This window comes from Anarhichas minor, unplaced genomic scaffold (assembly GCF_050575085.1).
Source record: "Anarhichas minor isolate MPS153535 unplaced genomic scaffold, ASM5057508v1 ptg000067l, whole genome shotgun sequence".
In the NCBI taxonomy this organism is placed as follows: Eukaryota; Metazoa; Chordata; class Actinopteri; order Perciformes; family Anarhichadidae; genus Anarhichas; species Anarhichas minor.
The window spans coordinates 78911-93848 of record NW_027466513.1 but is presented as its reverse complement, the minus strand read 5'-3'; the positions used below and the strand labels follow the sequence as shown (position 1 = coordinate 93848).

Genomic DNA, 14938 nt, shown 5'->3' with positions numbered 1-14938 from the left:
CAGAGCCATTTTGTGCTGGAGTGTTTGGAGAGCTTAGGGGGGGCGGGCTGTTGAAGGCGTTTTAGAAAAGGCCTGTGTTCTTTTAATGTGACAGAAAGCTGAGCTCGAGAACCTCTCCTCAACGACATTTGCAGTTGGATCCAGCCTCGACCCGGCGCTCATGTTTTCAGGCCATAGAGTGAAGGAAGAGACGCGTGGCCAAGTGTCAGCAGGTTCCTGTAAACATATATAACCGCCCCATGCACCCGCCGCTTTATGCCGGAGGCAGCAGGAGAAAAATGAGGTCTGAACTGTGACTTGTGTGTAGGAGGGGGAAAGATTGTAAGCGGCGGATGGCTATACCGTTGAAAAGAGGAAATGAGGAAGTGAGAGTGAAGGAGAGAGGGAAAATGGGGTGAGCGAGAGAGGTTTCCTAAGCTAATAAAATGCTCCGAGGGACGGAAGCTGCCAGCCAGCATTCCTGTGCCATTAGATAAGTTAGCTCACTGCAGCCTCCAGTTTCTCTGCAGTGCTGAAGTGGCAAGCTGAGGTCACCACCGGGGGAGTGAATGGGGGGATGGTGGGGGCAATAAATTCAGAATGTTTTTGTGCACGGTCGTTGCGCCTAATCCTCTGAAGCTGTTTGGTTGGTGATTTAGTTTTGAATTTGCGTGCAAAAGCTGCAAATTACCATTCATCTGCCTCTAGCCTGCCGTCCACTCTGTGCTATGAGTTTTATTTATTTTTTTCACATTTACATGAATTGTGTTTACTGCAGGGTTTCACTTGTGTGATTTTGTACAAATATGCATACTTAATATGACATTTTAATGACAAGCTGAGGAAAAGTATTTGGTGTCTTAAGGAGAAACATACATAGTCGTGTGGTCTCCTGGAACTAATTTTAGATTTTTAAATGCGAGGTCGGGTATCGCACTCAAGCGCAGGTCGGATAGTGTAGCTCACACCGAGCGCCACCAACTTCACACTCGCCAAATGGCAACACAGAAGCGTCTAAGTGTGACAGATCGCAGCAATACCGGTGAAGTCGAGGAGCTTCTCTCGCACACTCGGTCGCAGTCTGTCAAACTGAACCATTCACGTTGAATTGGTTTAACCCAGGAGCTTGTTTGTTTGTTTTTTTAGAAGCCGTAGTAGTAGATTCCTATTCTCCCCAAGGTAGTCAATTTCTGGGCTGCAAAGTGAGATAGAGGACTGCAAAAAAATATATATATTTGCCTCCAAATAATTCTCCTTCAGGGAAATCTCCTGGACTGTGAGACGGCTTATTTAAATGGAAAGGGTGTTGAGCGAATATTCCCCGGTAACCCCGTTGTGATCATTCTTAGTGAGACCTTCCACCAGTATCTTAAACAGGTTATAAAGGACCGACTGCAGTCGAGTCTGTTCAAAGTAATTTAGAAGATATCAGTCAGTCTTGCCCCTGCGGCTTTACTGTGTGAAGAAGATTAAAAAGGGATCTTTGACTTGTCTAACTGTCTGGCATGTGACACCCTTTAGCAAAGATCACCGCATTGATGCAGCAGCCACAATGCACTTTTTACTTCCTGTAAAACATTCTTTCTTGTGTTATTTTTCTATTGTCAGTTAACACAAAATAAATGGCCTCTTTGTTCCCTCGTCTCACAGGCATGCTGGTGGTCAATGTCACTTGGAGAAACAAGACGTATGTGGGCACCCTGTTGGACTGCACACGGCATGACTGGGCCCCCCCCAGGTAAGCAGCATTCCTCTGTTTGGTTCTTATTTCAACCGGAGAAAGCAGAGTGACGTAGCAATATCTAAATATGCATCATCTAATCTGCACATGTTCTGTTAATGGTACATCGCCTGTGTGGTGTTGTTCACACTAAAGCTACACTCACCGGTTTTTCAAGGTATTTGCACTTTTACAAAGAATTTACTGTCACACATGGTAGTTGTAAATGTCAAGGTAGAGGAAAAAGAAAAGTCAGGATATCAATGAATCATTGATGCAGTCTCTCTATCCAAGCTGCACTTGGTCTCTTAACCTTTTCACATTCTGTGTGATATGAATCTGCTCTAGTACCATCAGCTCAAGGATATACGGCCTAATGCACAAAGTTGCTCGTGTGCAGCTGGACCTTTCAAGTACATGTGAGCCTCTATCTGGAGTGTGGGGAAACGGGATTCATTGGCAATCGGCTGGTATCCCAGGAGGAAGTAGTGGAAATAGAAAGCTACTCTAACAAGCCAGATTGCAGAATCCAATTATTGGACTAATAGCTTTTCCTCAACACTGTATAACATTCTTTATCACCAAGGCTGCAATTTCTTAGATCAGTGTTATGTGGGCAGTTGCTTACGGTGTTTATCATTTCTGGGTATTTCCCTTTGTTATGCAAAATACACATACAGTCGTGTGAAATACATTGCCAAGCACTTGCTTTGATTTAGGGCACCTGCACTGAATCTAAATATAAATATAAATCTATATTTGAAATGCATGGTTAAGTGCAATAGGAAAAAAAAATCAAGATTAAAGCCTGACTAATGGAAAACAAGGAGAGGCTGCATCACACTAATGTATCACAGTATATCACAATAATGTTCAGTAAGTGAGGTTTGCACAGTAAGTGAGGTTTGCTGGGCTGTATTTGGACCAAGATAGTCTTACAGTTTGCAGTACGACTACATTAGGGACACACCATGAATAATTCAGGAAGCTTTCAGCAGACTGAATATAAACTTGGGCTTGTAATGAGTCTAAATTCTTCTACCACTGCCAGACTATGGATGTATTCACATCCCCTGCTGGGGTTGAAGTTGTTTGGAGAGACTTGTAGAGGAAGCTGTGAGTCATACCAGCCCGGTGTCGCTCGTTGACACAGATTCCTAACCTTCACTGCTGTGCAGAAAGATAATTACATTACTGTTATGGAGAGATAAGGCCAAACTGCTATTCTAAGTATTTCAGTGACGCGTAGTTTTGATTACAAAGCCGCTAGACCGTTCACTGCTGTCTTATCAAATGATGTTTACCTGCCTTTGAGTTGTCATGTGGCTTTGTAAAAAGTACTTACTCACTTACACTGCACAAAATATCCGATTGGTATGTTATGAGAGGACAGGGACAAAACAATGGCATACATACATATTTTGCTATAATTGCCATTGTTTATTAGGGGTTCTGGATTCAGAAAGAATTAAACCCCAGAGTATTGTCATCATTGGTATTACTATTATGACTTACTTTCTTAATTTCCTGAGAGACGATGTGTAATTGTGGCATGTAATTTGGCATGGCAGTGCAGTAAGTGACAGCGTATGGGAGACTCCCAATCAAAATATAACAAACTTTAGAAAGGTCAAGCAGAGAAGTAGCATCTTGTACAAACGTCTTGAACAGTGATGAACAATAATAGCATAGGTTTAAAGGCCTTTAGAGAGCATAACTATTGCCAAAACCTTTTTCCCCCGTTACCATAAGAATCAAATGTTTTAGTTCTGTGTGGGGTACCTAGCAGATAATGAGAGTAGCAGGGGTTTACACAGTACCTGTGAAACACATCTGGACCTTCCAGATACAAGTGTATTTTACAAAAGATCACTTGTCACATCTTGATTACACACAGGAGTAGCTGTTTTTCCATTGTATCATCTAAGAAGCTAAACTAAAGCGCTGAACGAAAATCAACCATCACTAATTCTTCTACGTGATTTTTGCCACTCCTGCAGATTTTGTGAATCCCCAACAAGCGATCTGGAGATGAGGAATGGCCGTGGTCGAGGTAAGCGGATGAGACCGAATAGCAACACCCCTATCAATGAGAACAGCAACTCATCAGACAACAAGGGCACCACCAACAACAAGACGCGCGCTGCCTCTAACAGCAAGGGCCGGAGGGGCAGCCAGACGCCATCAGAGCGCCGCACCCCACCCAACAGCAACACTGAGGACATCAAGGCCAGTCCCTCCTCAGCTGGAAAACGTAAGATCAAACCAGCCTCGGATATGGAACCCAATTCCAGCTCAGAGGACACCAAAGGCAACAAACGTATGCGGACAAACTCCAACAGTGGTGTGGGACCAACAGGTCTCCCTATTCCTTCTATTAAGACGGAGCCACTACCACCTCCTCTCGATCGCAGCTGCCCCTCTCCAGTTCTTATTGACTGCCCACATCCTAACTGCAACAAGAAGTACAAGCACATCAATGGTCTCAAGTACCACCAAGCCCGTGCCCACAATGATGATGACATAAAGTTGGAAATAGATGGAGACAGTGAATATGGAGAGGACTCGACTCTCCACCCTGAACCAGGGAACTGTAATGGAGCATCTATCTCTCAGAAAGGATGTTTGTCTCCGGCACGTTCAGTTACTCCAAAAGGCAGGAACTTTGATGCTCAAAGTCCTTCCCCATCTCCTGGCAAGTTTGGTTCAAAGCAGAGTAAAAAGAAACTTGCTGAGACAGATCCAGAAATGGGAGGTATCCCGACGGACGGGTGTGAGGATGGGCCATGCCTCACTGATGAGGCCAGTAATGATGGTATAGATGATAAGAGAGTATCAGACAAGTCTAAAAAGGCTGGCACAAAGGCTGATAAAATGGCTCAGAAAAACATGAAGTCACCACGGCCAGTTGGCCCTGGCTCGACAGCATCCCAGCAGATGTACCCTTTTCCTCCAGGAAACCCAAATTCTTCCCCAGGGCTTACCCCAATGATACAAGGGATTCCCAAGAGTCCCCAAATGAAGGGCACACAGCCTAAACCCCCTGCCATTGGAGAGCCTCCCTCAAGTAGCTCCAAAGACAAGAAGAAGAAAGACAAGAAGAAAAAAGATGGTGGGAAGGAGGCTGACAGCCCCAAGCCGCCGGGAAAGGGAGGGAAACTGGAGGAAGGGAAGCTTCCATACCCTGAAACTTCCGATCAAGGAAATAAGGGGGAAGGACTCCTCAATGGTTCCTCAGATCCTCACCAGAGTCGCTTGGCCAGTATCAAGGCTGAGGCTGACAAAATTTACAGTTTTTCTGACAATGCCCCTAGCCCATCCATTGGTGTAGCCAGTCGGATAGATGGCAGTGGGATGCCACAGCCTCTCACGCCACTTCACGCAGCGAACCAGAATGGTGCTGACAACTCCTCAGTCAAAACCAATAGCCCAGCATATTCAGACATTTCAGATGCTGGTGAGGATGGTGAAGGAAAATCTGATGGTGCCAAAGTCAGAACAGAGGACCAAGCTGTCAGGGAAAGTGTCAAAAAAGCGCTCTTTCCAAACCCGACACCCAGCAAAGATTCCCCGTACTATCCCAGCTATGACACTTATTACTCACCCAATTACGTAAACCCCAGTCCTGGTGGGCCCAATCCAGGCACACTGGGGGCTGAAGGTCCAATTAAGATCAAAAGGGAAGAGGACCAGGACCAAGTTGAGGAAAAAGTCAAAGTTGAGGTTCATGAAGACCGCAAACCTGACATCATTGCTCTTAACCAGCAGCAACAGCAGCAACAGCAACAACAGCAGCAACAACAGCAGCAACAACAGCAGCAGCAACAGCAGCAGCAACAGCAGCAGCAGCAGCAACAGCAGCAACAACAACAACAGCAGCAGCAACAGCAACAACAACAGCAGCAGCAGCAGCAGCAACAACAACAACAGCAACAACAACAACAGCAGCATCAACCCTCAGTCATCCAACAGCGATCTAACATGTACATGCAACCTCTTTACTACAACCAGTATGCTTATGTCCCTCCATATGCATATCACCCCGATCAAGCCTACCATAACCACTTGATTAACACCAACCCAGCCTACCGGCAACAGTGTGAAGAACGGCAGCGACAGATGGCTGAACAGCATCGTGCTGAGAAGAAGTCAGACGTAGCTTTAAAAGAACGAGAAGCCTCCATGAAGGAGGAGTGGAAACAAAAGAGCCCAATGCCGCCAAGCCTCTCCAAAGCCCCAAGTCAGTCGGACCTTGGAAAGACATCGCAGCCCCCAAGCAAATCCAGGGACTCGCCCTCTGAGCCCTCCTCCAAATCCCTCGGAAGCATAAAGGGGGACGACCCAAAGTCCCAGCAAGCTGAGGGGCTAAAGATGAAGCTGACTGAAGGGGGCCACCACGGAAAGGAAGACTCCAAGCAAGCGCTGGAGTCCAGGGGTCAGGCAGGGATGGAGCAAGCCATGTGGTACAGACAGGTAAACACCAATCTAGTATAACAGTGTTAGAATATATGCTTGTGAACCTGTTGTTGTGAGAATGTTTTAGAATTATTTCAATATGTAGATGCTGATTTGTGCTGACTTGGACCTTCTTTACCGCCTTCAGCAGTACCCCGAGAGCCAGAAGCCCCAAGCAGAAGACGAACACCAGCAACAACAACCTCGATGGAAAGATGAAAGGGACAGAGAGCGGGAACGCGACCGGAAAATAAAGGATGACCGGCCCAGGCCCAAGGACAGTCAAAGTGGGCTAAAGGAGGACGGCAAAGAGGGCAGTGATCCCAGAATCACTTCTGAGGACCATCGGGTCATGAGCAAAGACTCTCGTTCTAATCCCCACATGCAGTTCTCATCACCACTTGCACAGCACCAAGGCTACATGCCCTACATGCATGGTTACCCCTATGGACAAGGCTATGACCCCAACCACCCCGGATACAGGGGCATGCCCTCGGTCATGATGCAGAACTACCCAGGTATGACGTTAGACGAACAATATTTAATACACTCTTAGTAAGAAAGCACATGCAGTATGAATAAATAGTTATCTTTCAACCTTTTTTAATTAGTTTGAGCTGGTGGCATTAGCCAGCTAACGTCATCTAGTTTGTAATATTCTTTTGGCTAATGACTTTAATCATTCATTTGGTGCAAGTCATCAGTGGTTTCTTGGTCAAATACATGCCAGACTAATATGAGCATTGATTTACAATGGTGATAAAGCTGTTGACCCTATCTCCATTTAAAGGAATATGAAGGAAAGGCAACATAGTCCACATAGCTTCAAGACTTAAATGTCTCTTACATTTTGCATCCATTGGCTCTAAGGATTTATTATTCTGTATCTTATAACTGTATGTGCTCGTCTCAGCAGGATGTTTTTTGTGATCATTTCAATTTTCTTCATAAAACTCGGATGTAATTTGCAGAAATGTTAGTGTTGTTTTACTTGAAATTGCAGTTGCGTTTGAAAACGGTAAAGCAGCATGAAATAACTGATGATGATGACGATAATTTGGTGGAGCTTAATGGGGCCAAAACACAGCATGGGAGTAATCTGCAAGGAAGTTGGATAGGTCAAGTCAATAAAGGATTGATTTTGTGGTTCTGAACAGGATTAGTAGATATGGAAAATGGCATATACTTGAAAAGGTTTTCTTCCAGAAATAGTGAGGGGGTTGGCAAAATCCTCCTGATATATGTTGCCCAAAGAATATAGTATACGTGTATCCACCACCAGACCAGGTATGGCAACCATCATGTTGATAGTTTGCACAGAGAAAAATGCTTCTCCACTTTCCGCTTGTTAAATGAAATGAAAACGCCAAATTCTGCAGTTGTTGTCAACTTTTTCATTTCCAAGATCAAAATGATCCCATGTAGATAAAATAAGCTGGTACTAGACTGTTTAACTGTCGGTACCTGGATATTAGGCAGATGTGACATTGAGTCCAGCAGTCAAAATGGACTGGTGACCTGAAATCAATTGTGATAACTATTCAGCTTGATTGATGTGAACATTAATGAATTATAGTCAATTTGTATTCCACATAAACCTAATTTTAAACCCTCAATATTCCTCATCACTCTTAGGTTCGTACCTTCCTGGAGGCTATCCGTTTTCTCCATATGGCACCAAAATAGCCGGAGGTGAAGAAGGCGGAGACAAATCTCGCGCCAGCCCCACTGTCACCAAAACGGCATCGGACTCCAAAGCGCTGGATATCCTGCATCAGCACGCCAGCCAATACAAGAGCAAATCCCCCACAGTAGGTGACAAGCCACCCCACGAGAGGGAGAGGGAGCAGGACCGAGGAGCCGGGGGAGACAGAGATCGGGAGAGGGAGCGAGAGAGAGACGTGGACCGACCACGCTCCTCGCCCTCGCAGCGCATCATGCCCTCTCACCACCACCTGGGATACCCGCTGCTCTCGGGCCAATACGACCTGTCCTACGCCACAGGTCAGTCAGTCCTCAGCCGGCCCATCGCTTCACTAAATGTTATAAACATGCTTAATAAGGCACTATATATGCAAAGTAGATTAATGCCAGTTAGGTTAATACCAAAAAAAGGCCCACAGTCAGAATATTTACTGTAAGTAGATGCAGACTGTTTTGGCAGATGACCAATCAGCAATCTAAATTCAGAACCTAAATAGGAATTTTCCAACTCGCCATAGGTCTCTCCTCGTCAGCTATTGTTGCCAGCCAACAAGCAGCAACCCCCTCTCTCTACCCACCACCGCGGAGGTGAGAACGGTAAGACCCCTTTAGAAGACGGTGAAACACAAGCCCACTGAGACACAAACTGACAGCGGTGTTTGCAAACGCAGGTGGCAGACATCGTGCTTCACATGCAACTGTAGTTAGAAATATTAAGGTTAGGAGTGCTGGCACAGATTACTGTTCCTTTGTCCTGGCTTTATTTGATCTGAAGTGAAAAGAACACCCTGCTCTCGTTGCAGACTCGGAGGCAGCAACCTGCAAAGAAAACAAATCCTGGCCAAACAAAGCCCTCACTGCTCTGCTGCAATCTAGCATAATATGCAGTGCAGCATTTAGCCCCTCAGCTCATCCATCCTAAGTAGGTCCTCTGAGGACAAGTGGATCATAGTGTTGATAATAGAGATGTGGAATGAGCCCGCCAGGACTCTAAACCGGAGCAGCCTGCACTGACATCTAGTGGCAGCTCTTTGAAATGACAACTGAGTCATTTGATGAATAAATATGTGGTGGTGATTCACCTTTATAGAGCAATACAGATAAATTACTTCCTCCAAAATAATCAGAAAGTTGAATCGAGCTGGACATTATAACCTTCATGAAAGTGCAGTTTATTGCAGGACAATTGTGTTGGAATACAGTCTTAGCGAGGCGTACCCAATAACCTACCAGCTGAGTGTAGGCTGCAGGTCTAGAAACGTACAATTATCAACGCCCAGCAGTGGAAGGAGTATTCAAATGCTTTACTTAGAAATACCACAGAAATATACTGCATTTCAAGTAAAAGTACAGTAGTATTATCAGGAAAATTTCCTTTAAAATCACAAGTAAAAGTACTCCAACATTCCCTTCCAGAGCACTCCAGTATCCTATATATATATATATTATATTATTATTGGGTATGCATTAATGTGTAAACAGTGTTTTAATGTTGTGGTTGGTCAGAGATGTTTTGTTAGTAAAATCTTAATCTATAAAGTAACTATTAAACATAGTTCCTAAATACAGGTGATGGAGATAAAAGTACATATTCCCTCTGAAGTAGAAGTATTAAGTTCAAAGTACAAATACTGCGCTGCCTGCCTTTGTGTACATCCACGTATATAAAGCTTTTATTAAACATCACACCGTTGTTTCTGTATTTAATGTAAATGATGAGGTGATCCGGTCGTAAAGACGTCTCCTTTGTGTTCCACAGGGAAACCTGACCGTCACACCTCAACCCTGCAAAGATTCATGTGACTGGCTCACATGAGACGGAGATCTCCCGGGAGTTACCTTTTAGACATCAGTTGAATGGTGTTTCTATACTTTTAGTTCTTCTGCCCCGAGGCTAGGCAGACTGTCTCTTTTTTTTTTGTTTTTGTCCTACCCTCGTAAATGAGCCCAAATTTCCCCAAACCTTGGACTGAAACAGGACTGATAGTAACCCAGGTTCAAAGCCATCACTCTGCTGCACCACGCAGAGGAAACACCAACCCGCTGATTATCTAGTCTTTGCACTGTCAACAAATACAATGCAAAAAGAGACGATTGGACTGCCAGAACAGCTTTTTGTTGTTGTTGTTTTTATTTCTTTCTTTCTCTGACTGCATTGTTTTTTTTTGTCAAACGCAGAAGGAAATTGGCAGCGGACTTTGATGAGTTGGGTGGCTGACGGGAAAGGGGAGTCAAACTAAATAAAAGACTGAAAAGAAAAAGAGAATCATATTGAAATGATTTCAACTCTGTCTTTGGCTTATTGTATGCCGTGAAACAACAGTATATCCTTAACTTGACACATGTTTGGCTATATTTCGGGGGGGAGGGGGAATATGGCGACAGCTGCTTTCTTCAGAGACTTGAGAGCCTGAGACTGAAGTTTTTCATTTTCCATCATCATTGTCAGTCCCCATCCTCTTTGAACCCTCAGTTCTTGTTTCAGGGATGATGTCGTCATGTTTTTTTTTTTTTTGCAAAGGGGACCGCACACACCTCAATGGAGAATAAACACTATTCATGTTTTCTTTTCTCGGTAATGCTCCACCTCTACTCCATATCATTGTGCTCATCCTTGAATGTGTCTGATGCTGGTATGAGTCCTGTTTTCCCCTCACAATGAACGGGTCACATCCGTCGTTACACTCAAACGGTGAAGCCACATCAGCAAGCGATGAATTCACGTGTTGTTTTTCTCTCTGAATGATTGTGCTTCATTCAGCTCGTCTCTTTCAGTTGTTTTCTGTAAACAGTGTGAAACTTCATTCAACTCATGTATTTCTCTGCTGTAATATAGACTTTTAGCCTACTTTTCTGTGCATAAATGTTTATATTTATCCCGGCACGCAACTGCTTCAGAACTGCCACTGTTAAATAGCTTTCGGCCTTCACAGCGTTTCACAATATGTGCTCAGATCGTTGTTTCCTGGACGTCTGGCTGTGCTTCTTCTTTGCTTGTCTTGCTGCACTTTTTGATTTTTCATTCTTTTGGCTTCTACAACGCATCACAAGCTTGCGCCGCACCTCACAATCATCCCAACACGCTGTCCACATCTTTTTCAGTGATTCAAACAAAAACAAACAAAAAAAAGTCAAAAGGGCGAAGATTTCTCTTGGTGCTTCACTTGCTCATGTGGCTTCACCATAAACACACATTCACCTCGGACGGTTAGCATGGGTTTCTTACAAGCGGCTAGCTTGAGGATCAGCTGGGCTAATGACACCTCAGACGATCAGCTTTCTTTGTTCAGTTGCTGTCTGTGCCGTTACATCAACACACTGGCACACGAAAGCATGAAATGACCTCAATGTTGAATGAAAGTGAAACGTCACACGAAACCAATGCGACGCAGACTATGAACTTAAAAGGACAAGTGTGTAGGATTCAGTGGCATCTATCGCAACCAACTGAATACCCCCGCCCTCTCCAAGCGCGTGGAAGAACCTACGGTGGCCTTCAGGTGCATTCGCGCCACCAAATTCAAGCTTCCACAGCGTAAAAAAAAAACCCCAGGAAAGGCCCTTTTCTAGAGCCTGTGTTTGGTTTGTCCGTTCTGGGCTACTGTACAAACATGGCTCCCTATGAAGACATGAAGGGCTCGCTCTAAGCTAACAAAAACACAATGGCTCTTAGTTTAGCATACTAACGAGTATTATTGCTGCTAAGATCCCCCTCAATCATATGCACTGGTCCTTTTAAGCAAGTGAAAGGTGACCCTGATCCCGCACACATGGCAGAAGAAAGGAGGCTCAGAGTTCAGCTGAGAAGAAGCTCGAGGCTTTCCTTTTGGATCTCGAACTGGCGGCGCCACTCTGTAAATTCACTTTAAATCGACAGGAAAAAAAAGAAGAAAAAAAAAGCCCCGGTCGACCAGAGGACCCTCTTGGCTTTGAATTACAGTCCTCTTGTATCTCAGGGGTTGTAAGTGAAATTCTATCCAGATGCCATTTGCATTGATTTGAGAGGGCTTCTGTTTATGGGTGTGAAGGATGTGCTGCTGTGGTGGTTTTCATTCATGACAGATTGGCTCAGCACAGGGACTCGCTAAAGGTTTCACTCGCACCACGCTGTTGTGGGCTGTGAACGGTCTGCATGTTCCTCTGACGCGTCGTAATGAGAGTAGAATATTGACCGTGTTGGCATTAAATTAAATTTGATTGATTTTGGTTTTTACACTTGTAATGTTCCCATTGTTGTAGTTTTTTTGTTTTTGTTTTGTTCTCATTAAATACTGTATGTGATCAAGTCCATAAGCCACCAGTTAACCTGACGCTTAACACCCTCTGAAGTTGGGTGTTAGCTGTTTGAGACTCAGTACTCATGGTTATGAAACTGCAGCGGCTCATTTCGAGGTTCTCGGACATTCCCAGTCAATAAGTTGCAGTTTCACGTCCCACGGAAGTTCGCAAGGTGGTTTATCTTTTGACTATTTGTGTATTTTAAAAGGAGGAATGGCTGACATGAGAAGGCTGAATGTGGTGGTGTTTGACTTGTACTTAATCTGTGAGGGTGATCTTGGCAGCTGTGATGTTGTCATTAAAGTCGGTGGGTTTTAGTACCAGCAGACTGCATACAGTACATATAGTTTTATCGGACAATGGTTGTGACAAGTGCATTTGTTCTCTCTCTCTCTCTCTGACTGAGAGTAGTAATGTTATCTCAGTAGTAAGCAAAGCCCAGTGAAAATCATATATACTGAAGTGTATGAAAAAGCCAGAAAAAGTCATGTTTTGCTATCAACATATTGGAAAGTGCTTGGCTCTTGTATTTTGCAGGACTGTATTTGTATCATGGTGAAGAGTATATTTATTGGCCAGCAGTTGTCTCAATTGGTGCCTAGTTGAACATTCTTCTGTGAAAACACACAGACACTTGCTCGTTTGTCCTTTTCCCCCCAACCCACCTGCTGTCTCACCACCCACACCCCCCCCCCCCCCCCACCCCCAAAAGTACCCGTTCTGGTGCTTGCAAGGATGTTTACAATGTCTTCATTTTCTGTCTGTGTGAGCTATTCAGAACTCTTCACCCTTCTCCTCCTTTCTCCCTCCCTTCAGGAGTTTGTGTAAAGTGTACATTGCCATGGTTCTTTTTTATACAATACTCTGTAACTTGCCTTTGTAAATTTGGGCTGGAAAAAAATAAATCTTTTTATGAGACAATCTGTCCTGGGAACTGCTCAATGGCTTCTGCTCCGAGGATGCTGGGGGATTAAGATAGTAAAACTGTTCAATTATCCGAATGTCCTCAGATTGTTCAACTACTAGTAATCACTCCAGTATGTTTGTTCAGGTGGAATCTTCAAAATTATATTTGTACGCTTGAAAGTCGAGAAAACAAAGTTTTCATGGAACAATTATTTCACTTTAGAGACTATTTTAGTTATTTAATGAAGGGTTTTAATAAAGAAAATAGTTTGCCACACAGGTTGATCTTTGAGTCGTTTACATTAAATTTGTTTAAAGATTCTTTTGTCTAAAATCACCAGAATGTAAGTTTCCAACATTGCTTATTAATTAATATTCCTTTCCTGAGAGAAGTTGAAGTTGAAGATGCTAGAAAAGCTCATTAGAAAATGGAAACTGCAGTGTTGCACTTGACCACAGGAGAGCAGTGTCTCTAAAGACGCCACACAGTCGATCTCAGCTGGGTCAAAAGTCAGATTGAGTCTGTTTTTAGGGAGTTTCACTGCTGACTAACTTCCTTGGTTTAACACAATATAAATGCCATTTATTTCAATATACATGCTGTTTAGGACACTTTTTTTTGCATCTATGTGACACAGTAAGATGTTCGTACGGTTTCAGTTTGAGCATGTAGTAAACAAAAGAAAGTGACACATCCGATCAATTCATCTTGTAAAGATGCAAGATTGGGAGCATTTTAGTTGCCTCTCAACGGCTCTCAACATGGCGAAGACGAGCCGGCGGCTCACAGCTACCGGCGCAATCAACGGCGCAGGGAGATGCTCGGATAACAACAGGAGAGTGACTTCATTCTCTGCTCAGGTAGACATCACTCCACTTCATCTTGACACTAAACGGTGTCTGTTGCTATAGTAATGCTCTGGATGTTAAATACAGCTCCCTTAAAGTCCCCCTTTAGTCTGTTTTCACAATCATCTGCTGAAGGAGGAAAGTTTCTCTGTTTCTCACCAAAAACTCGTTTGTATCCTCGAGCTCCAGCAAACGCGGTCGAGTCTGTTTAAATCCTCGTAAAACATTTGCAAAGTACATTTTTCTTAATTCGCCATTGTTGACATGCTTGTGTACCAGCCTGCAGTCTGCTTCATCCCCGCCTTTGCTGGTGCATTGCAGCACATCCTGGCGTGTTACCGCCACCTGTTGATGAGTGAAATGGTGAAATAGCAAACAACACACACACACAACAGCACAGCTGGAGGTTAGAAACACCACAGGGAACCATTAAATCCCAGTGTAACACGTGTTTGTACCAGCAGGAGTCTGTGCCAGTTGTCCTTCATATTAGGGAGAAGCAGTAGATGTGAATTTTAAGAGTTTGTAAGTAGTTTAGTTCTTTACAGAGTGTCTCTATATGTCTTTAAACATGACTGTGGGGGATGTTTCAGTCAATAATCATGCAAAAATGCTGCAAATCTGCTGTCTCAAATGTGAGGCTTTGTTTATAATTTGAAGTTGAATATCTTTGGGTTTTGGACTACTGATCAGACAAATTAAGCAATTTCTAGATAACCTTAAACTCTGTAAAACTGTGGAGAGCATTTTCACAGATCAATGGCAATTAATAGACTTAATAAATAAATAAATAAATGAATCGTTCATTAGTTGCATCAACCCTAGGAGTGCCAACTGTCAATCAGTCCACTCTCTTCACTGCACCGCTTTAACTTACTTACTGTTACATTATTTATATACTTCATCTGCGTCTGCTGTGGCATTCACTGCCATCAGTCAATTTAAGGGTATTTTTAACTGCCCCTAATGCTCGTGAACTGAGAGTGCATTAGCATAATGCAACATCAGTGACAGGCAGCGATTACGCTGGGGATGATTTTGTTGAGT

General features: G+C 43.8%; 1 protein-coding gene across 3 annotated transcripts in view; it reads left to right on the top strand.

The window, feature by feature from the left end:
• Window positions 1–13057, top strand: part of znf609b (zinc finger protein 609b) — a 69157-nt gene extending 56100 nt beyond the window's left edge. The window contains exons 4-9 of one of the 3 annotated variants that reach the window (XM_076078761.1): window positions 1630–1717; window positions 3700–6172; window positions 6306–6672; window positions 7790–8158; window positions 8377–8455; window positions 9618–13057. In XM_076078761.1, coding sequence (XP_075934876.1) covers window positions 1630–1717; window positions 3700–6172; window positions 6306–6672; window positions 7790–8158; window positions 8377–8450 — 3371 coding nt within the window. In that variant the 3' untranslated portion in view covers window positions 8451–8455; window positions 9618–13057. Of the gene's footprint in view, window positions 1–1629; window positions 1718–3699; window positions 6173–6302; window positions 6673–7789; window positions 8159–8376; window positions 8456–9617 lie in introns of all 3 variants that reach the window. The other 2 variants (XM_076078760.1, XM_076078762.1) reach the window with 2 other exon arrangements.
• Window positions 13058–14938: the final 1881 nt, after the last annotated feature.